At 38.0% G+C, this 8289-nt stretch overlaps 1 protein-coding gene across 1 annotated transcript in view; it reads left to right on the top strand.

Annotated features, from left to right (window-relative positions):
* Positions 1-989: 989 nt before the first annotated feature.
* The window catches only part of LOC121420630 (zonadhesin-like), a 45527-nt gene continuing 38227 nt past the window's right edge, over positions 990-8289 (top strand). Inside the window, exons 1-4 of the mRNA XM_041615294.1 lie at positions 990-1046; positions 2822-2853; positions 5340-5549; positions 6966-7094. Of these exons, the coding sequence (XP_041471228.1) occupies positions 994-1046; positions 2822-2853; positions 5340-5549; positions 6966-7094 (424 nt within the window). The 5' untranslated portion in view covers positions 990-993. The remainder of the gene's footprint in view (positions 1047-2821; positions 2854-5339; positions 5550-6965; positions 7095-8289) is intronic.

Raw genomic sequence — 8289 nt, 5'->3', positions numbered from 1 at the left:
GATTTACCAAAAGTAGTTACCCGCAAGTCACACGCAAGTGTTGCATGGAACGATGTGACAGAGCCGTAAATCACACTGAATTAACCTTCGTGAAACAACCCCCCCCCCCCCGGTACCGTTTCATCAATCATCCGATAGATCGTGGTGCCAATCGCTTTTATCTATCATTATGTATGACAAATTGAAATTTAAGCCATGATAAATCGCACTATGGATGGGAGGGGGAGGGGCTAGGGGGCCACGCCCCCTCCCTTAAAAAGGAACTGATACCATTGCTTGGCCGTAACACACAGGTGAGCGAATACTCGTTAATTTAAAAAAACAATTCTGATTAGCTACTAATCAATCTAGTGAGCACAATGCAAATGCAACAATGATCTTGATAGGCCATTCCATTTGATGAAAGCCCAGAAATGGGGGGGGGGGGGTAACTTGGGTGTAACTTAACTGGAATTCACCTCCGGTGTATAATTTGAATTCATTATAGCGTTCGTGATACTTGGTTTCACACGTGCTAAAAAAATGTCATTAGCCCTTTTTTTTCCGTGGAATCATCATACAAATTACCATTTTCTTACAGCACAGTGTGAAAGGACGATAAAGTAGCACATAATGAGGGGGTTACTTGGTAAACTGTGAATACCAGTCGCTGATGAACGCATTAAAAAAAACCTAATTCAAAAGAATAATCAAGACATCAAAGTTGATGCTTATCTCATTAAATATTAAACCGCCATGTCAGTTTAGTATGAATGAGCTTCTGATCATGCGCAGAATGGAAATCCGAACTGGCTTCTTGAGGAGCGACTTTTCACTTTTCGCTTAAATCAGTACACCGTTGGAGGTTTTTGTCACTTGTGTCATTTGGCAAGCAATCGTTAAGTTTCATCACTAGCTAGCAACAGGCAACGGAATTCAAACGAAGAAGGGTTGATTTATTTTCGACAGGAAAAGCAATTTCGAAGTTTAAGAAAACGGGAAGAGCTAAAAGCCATGGCGGGCAACCTCCATCTACTTTTCTTATCTTTAATCTTCGGAAATAAAGGGTGAGAGTCCACAATCTTGGTAACATTGGAATTGAAAATGTTTTAGCTTACTACTTTCGCTACCTTCGAAGTATAACTTTTTATAATATTTTCGTGATGCCAGCTTTAATTTTTTCAAGTACCTATTCTTTGGAATAATTTACCTTATTCTTTAAAACATGCCGAACCTTCAATTCATTCACGCGTTATCTTTTAAGTTTGTAGTCTTAATTTGCTCACAAGTATAATTTCGCTATTTTGAAAGTACGAGTTAATATTTGTTTTCATTTATGTTATCTGTATTCTTTTTTTGTCTTAGATGTTGGGTCGACGTTCAATAAGGCTATTTGCTCTATTTTGTTAGCCTCTCATTCTCATCAATATGTTTTTTTTGTATGGTTTTACTTATCTATTTTATGTATATTTTAATGTTTTTTTTTAATTGAGAATGTAAATTAATTGAATTGAAATTGTTGTACCTATATCTTTAGCGCATTATATCGATGCCTTTCGCCCCCCCCCCCCAGTCTTTCATTTTGCTGGATCTAGATCACAATTAGTTTCGATCAGTTCTTGTTTTCTTCCTATAATGTTCATTGGTTTAATTTGTATAATTTTTATAGACATCTTTAACTATTTGCACGCTGAATTAATTTTGGGGGATAATAACGACAATTGTTTCCATCTTATTTTATTTCATTGAAGATATCCACATTGCACCATTGATACTTATTATTATCATTACATAGATGTTATCCAAGAACTATAATTGCCTTTTATTAGCTTATTTTATTTGAAGGTAGGGGAGAAAACTAATTATTATGATTACGAATGTGCAAAATTGCAACATCAGCGCGCAAAGGGCAAAAAGAAATGCAACTTCTTTTGTAAACAGGCGTGAAAAAGGGTTGCATCCGGATCTGGGCACATGCAATTGTTTTCGATCAAAATTTCTTTCAAGCTAGAAAAAATGTCTCATGTCCATTAAAGGTAGACCAATCAGTGTACTTTTGATAGGTCTACTCATAAGTTACATTTATCAAACGATGCTATGACATTGTATGAGTGTCATAATGAACGAGAAATTGAGAATTGTGAGACACCGGGAAAGTGCATTTGATGAAGGGCGTGCCTGACGTTACACACGGCAATACTTGCCATACACAGATATAGTGTTAGTACTTCTTAGCCTATCAAATCAAAGAATTGTCAAACCTGAAAAAAAAGATTCGGATAAAAAGTTGATGAATTACTCCCCAAAGAGTTCGTTTCTTGAACATTTTCTTGTCTGACATGTTGTCAGACAACTTTCCTTGAATGTAATTGGTTAATGAGAAGCACGATTGAAGTGGTACCTGTCCACTGTAAAAAAGAGAAAATTATTGGGTTAAATTTTTACTACTACAAGGGTAATTATGTGTCCAACTAATTTTGGACAGTATTTTACCCAATGCTGGAAGCATATTGTCCAATAAGGTTAAAAATAAGCAGCAACTACTTTAGAATGTGCAAAATTTTCATTACACTGGATGAATAAAAAAGGCCAAAAGAAAGCCCAATTTTGGCTGGACACATAATTACCCTCACGGAGCACTTTTACCCAATACTTTTTAGAGTATCGGATAAAACATCCGACATCATTGTCTATCCCTTGTGAAAACGGTCCCCATAAAATTGTGTTCCATAAACTTGTGTGAAAAGTCAAGAATACTTTTAGCAAAAAGTCAGGAACAATTTTAGCAAAATATTCCCTATCATTATCTGCGTAATTTTCTACTTTACTACATTCATTACAGTTTTCTAGTTGTAGCACAAGGAACAGCTAATGGTAAGTAATTAACTCGTTTAAATATATTGAAATTTAATCATTTTAATGTATGTATGACCACACAACCTTGAGGTACTACACTCTAAATGCAAAAGAGCTAATCGGGTCCCCGTCCCGGGGCCCCGTCTTACAAAGAGTTACGATTAATCCGATCAATCGCAAGTATGGACGGCCAGCAACATCAACATGTATTATTCATATTTGTTCAAAATATTTTCTAACTATGATGAATATTCATGCATTCATTGTTTTCTTGAAAATTCACTGTGCTTCTCTTTGTTTAAAATGGACAATGTGCAAATTTCCTATTGCAAAAAAATTATGACACTGATGGGTTTCCATAGAGTTACAATTGAATGGACCAATCATACTCTTTGTAAGACGGGGCCCAGGTCCCCAATCACACTCCTCTCAGAGTGACATGAGGGACCAGCACGTTTTTGGAGTGGGATTTACATGATTTTGAGAGTAGCTTTACCTTTTTATAGTGAAAATGTCAAAAATATATACCCTTTACTCCAGAAGGAGCTATAATGCACTCTCGAAAGATGTGAATCAAACTGAAAAATGACTGGTCACTCGACCACTCTGAAGGGAGTGTGATTAATTAGGACCAGGGGTCCGTTGCAGAAAGAGTTGAGTTTAACCTGTTGAAAGCAAACCAATAAATCAATCAAAAGTCCCAAATTCGCGCTGTTGATTGAAAATCAAGTTGCACCTGATATTAAGAGTTGCGATTGATTGCAACTCTTTCTGCAACGGGCCCGTGATTAGCTCTGTTGCGTTTAGAGCGCAAGTTAAATATGTTACATCCAATTTGAATGACGGTTTCAGTAATAGGCCTACACTTGATATACTGACTGACTATACTGACTTTTATTTAAATTAACTTTACGTTGTGGTCTATCGTACCATTATTAATCAAAACTCAAACTGAAATGATTGGCTAACGTGATTGGAACTAGCCAACATTGATGATTTCGATAAGTTTGCCCGATTTCCTGGTCTAAATGAGCAAAAATTCGTGTTTCGTGATGAGAAAAAAACATTCAACTACTATACTCTCACTACCATCATCATCATTACCATCCCTAAATCCTCAATGTCCTCCTTTAATTTGCCATCGTCACTTTCTCTACCATCGATCAGCATCATCATAGAGTAACGAAGCGATGGCGTTAGTTGCCATGGTGATGGCGACTTGGTTCTAACCAAAATGAACCTGGGGGCCGTTGCATAAAGCTTTTCGTAAGTTACGATCGACTGGGAATCCTTTCTTACCCGCTGAACTATTGCATATTATTTTACGATTTACCACAAGAAAAGATCACCAGTCGTTCTTAAAGTCGATTTTAACTTACGAACAGCTTTATTTAACGGCGACCTGTTATGACTCTCAGAATGATGGTAACAACCAGGGTCAAAAATCACAATTTATTGCAAATACAAATGTGGATAAATGCAGCTGCGATTCGCTTAAGAACGAGCGGGGTAGTTGTCATGACATCGTGACGTCACACTTTGGTACTCAATTGTCATAAAAATCCTCATAATTAAGTAGTGTTCGCACCACGGCGCACAACGAATTCAAGAACATAGAATATATATTATAAATACCATTCATGACAAAGCGCAGCCAAGAGGTCTTTGTCGTAAATTGGTAAATCAAAATGGCTTTTTCGTCCTGGAATTCGGACAAAGTTCACATTTTGTTAAATCAAAATAGCAGTTTCGTCCTGGACTTTGGACAAATGACACATTTGATTTTTTTGTCTAATCCGAAACTTATGACGAAACTACTGTTCCGTTTGACCAATTTTGGGCAAAGACCGTCTCCCAGTTGTTCACTGTGTTTTCACGGAAATTTTCAATACATTTAATGTGTTCTAGAATTCGTTCTGGGTGGCGATGCGTAAGCTCGCCGATTCTATTATGTTTCTGATTTCTGTTTATGGTAACTCCCGTAGGAACTCGACAGGACACCATTTTGTTGGTAACGCAAAGCTGGTGTATAAACAATTACTTAGGAAAAGTTTTACGTCTAGGTTATTAAGTCATGGTGGCTGACCTTACAGAGTACCGAAGCGATGACGTCAGTCGCCATGGTGTCATGGCGGCCTGGTTCTAAACAAACGAACACACCGAATGAAAGCGTACGTTTCTCATAGAACAAAATGTCTGCTATCGGAAATTGATCGCTTGCAACCCATTTATTCACACGAGCCAAAGTCATTTGCAAATAGAAATGTGTACAGACGATCGTCAGCTGCGACTCTGTTTAGAACCAGCCCGCCTTGACATGGCAACAGTACTGACGTCACACTTTGGTACTCTATAGACAACAGATATTACCATTGAAGACAATGGCAGAGTGGGGATTCGAACTCATAACCTTGCGATTTTGAGTCCAATACTCTAACCATTCGACCACACTACCCATGATGTTGTCCATACTAACCGCATCTCTGTGCATGATATCCGAACAGCTTTGCCTCAATGCAACGGTTTCGGTAACCAGTTGATTGTCCCTCTTCAAACAACAAACCTAATGGAGTGTGTGTGGCAGGTGACCGCCCCTCCAGGGCAACACGTCAGGCTGAATGTCGTCTTCATGCAGACAGATGAACACGAAGAGATCGCCGTCTACGACCACGGGACATCGATCGATGACCAGTACCTTGTGTCTAGTATTCGAGGTGAGTTTTTGGGTTTGGACTGTGTGTGGTTTATCATTAGCCGTCTGTTGCAATTAAAAGTTGTATTCTTAAAACCATAACCTTTTAGATAATTACTACTCATACAGAAAATGAAATTAGCCCATAATCAAATTTTGGATACAGAAAGTAATTTAAATTTTGGATACAGAAAGTAAATTATTTTAAAAAGGAACCCACTTGTTTTGCTTCTTGATTAATAATTACTACCGTATGAATGTATTGAGTATAGGACCTACTGAATTAGCATGTTGTCATTCAAGTGGGCATATATTACAAGACTACCCGCCCTTTCACACGGTAAAAAAAATCGTAATTTGAGTGATGATTTCCAGTGAAAAATAAGACTAATCACGATTTATTAGCAGGTGTGAAACCAGACTAGAATCACGAACACTAGTCACGAATTCAAATTCTAGTCTTGGAGGTGAATTCCAGTTAAGTTTAACTCAAATTGCGGAACGAATTTTCTGTGTGAAAGGTCCGATGATTCTAAAGGCGAATTGCAAATATCATTACAATGATGATTCAAGATTCACGTGTGAAAAAGCTCTTAATTGCTAAGAATGTTGCATTATGGATGAGGATCCTGGCAGGTTTTGAGTTGTTGAGGACTTTAAAGGTTCGTATCTGCTTTAAAACCATGATCGTCATATTGATTTTTCTACATAATTGACCTGCCATCCCCTAACCAAAAATACATCACAAAGATTAGCGATCAATCGCTAAATGAACTGACCAATCAATATTAATGTTACGCGCACATTAGGTTTAAAATACTGACCAGGGACCAATCAGGGCGGTTCTTTCATATTTGCGATTCATCGCAAACCTTTGTGTTACGGAGCCCTGGGAAGGTTTTCTGTAACATGTGTAGTGTAGACTCTAATTAGCCAAAGTAGCAATTTGGTCTTCAAAAAGCAAAAATTGGAAAAATGTCATATCTTCAAGAGTAATCATGTAATGTTTCTTCATACTGTCCAAATATGAAGTTGTGAAGTCGAATGAGAGAAGAGTTTCTTTGACACATTTTTTGGCGGACTGCTTTAGAAGTTTCACCGAGATTGCACATTGTGGAAATTCAGTGCCCGAGTAGACCCCAAACTTCAAACCTTGTTTTCTCCTTATTGTTTTGAAGCCGTCGATTATTATTTTTTCTGCATTCAAAAAAGAACTCGCGAGGGTTATTTTCTGTTGTTCATCACTTTTGACAAGTTATATTTCATTTGAAAGCTTAGCATGTGCTATTTCAATCTCATTGAAAATCTCACAATTTATTTTGGGTGACTAATTGTTGGTTGTGGGATGTATGGTCTTAATAAAATGGGTAGGAAATGAAAAATAATAATGAATTGACAGACGAAGTAGATAATTATCTGCAATTTATTTCATACAAAGGGATCCTCTTAAGGAGCTCGTCAGGGAACATTGTATCGTCGGGAGCCGGGTTGACGGTGCGATACACTGCCGACCAAGAAAGTCTAAACCCAGGAATTCGCTTCTTCGCCCATACCTCGTTCGTATCAGGTAGGTTTATATACCAGTTTATCATTTCCTAGTCACACCAGCAAAACGACTCCAAAGCGACCGATGGCATGCCCCTGATAATAGCACGATTTGATTGGTCTGGAGTCGCGGTTTCCTTGGTGAAGCGGCAGCTTCATGTCGAGGATTCGCGGCTGATCTTATGTCAGTGAGTCCAAACTTCGCGGACGGTCATTATCTCAAAAACTTGTCAATATCCTTAAAATCTTACATCATCAACGTGGCAAGTGACCTAAAATTAGACTTCGACGTAAGTTCCTTTATGATGAGCTCAGTATTCATGAAAATATTGACAATAGATCCGCAAATTTGTCACCGTTAGCGCCCGTACCGAAACAAATCTGAACTTGTCAACAAGCATCACGATATTATCATCTTGCAAGAAGATAATTATCATCAAAATGTGAGTTCGATGTGATCATGATTGATTCTGTAGCACTTTGTCCTCAATCTGATATAAACATCTCACCATTTTAGATTGAGTTTTTATTCAAATCTACGTTTAGAAAACATCTATCATGCTTCTGAATATTTTCTTTATATCGCCTACTGTAATTTACTGCTTCATTCATATCTACTCGAACTTTGATTAAAAGGCTTCATGACATTAACTAGAAACAACTTTCTGAAGATTTTCTTCATCTTTCTTCCCCTTCTAAAATACGATTGGTCCCATACATAACGCTGATTTTCGTTAGGGTATCCCTCAATTCACTCTGGATCATAGTCAACAGACAAGGAGCAGTCGCCATGCAGGGTCTCGACAAGAGACACATGTGACGATAAGAAAAGGGATTGATCCAAAGAAAACAAGAAAATCGCATTTCTTAAATCTTAAATAATATGGTATATCATATATAAACTTAATGCTAACAATGACGAATATTAAATAGAAATCATAATGACACTCACTCGGAAATGGTAACTTATATTGAAAAACACTTATCTTTGATCGGACCTGTGCATTTTAGAGATGTCCATATTGATTGGACCTCTATGTAACAAGGGGACCCTGCAAGGGCACGGGGTCGCGGAACAGGGGTTTTTGTGCGGAGGAGAATGTGGGGGGGGGGGGTGGTGCAGGGCTCTGGGAACGATTTCGTAGTGGGGTTTCTGAAGTTACCTGATGTAACCCTAACCCAGCACCCACCCACTTCCCAGGGCTATGGGAGGTGAC

Source organism: Lytechinus variegatus, chromosome 8 (genome assembly GCF_018143015.1).
Source record: "Lytechinus variegatus isolate NC3 chromosome 8, Lvar_3.0, whole genome shotgun sequence".
Classification (NCBI taxonomy): Eukaryota; Metazoa; Echinodermata; class Echinoidea; order Temnopleuroida; family Toxopneustidae; genus Lytechinus; species Lytechinus variegatus.
The sequence above is the reverse complement of the archived record's forward strand: the minus strand, read 5'-3'. Positions and strand labels throughout refer to the sequence as shown.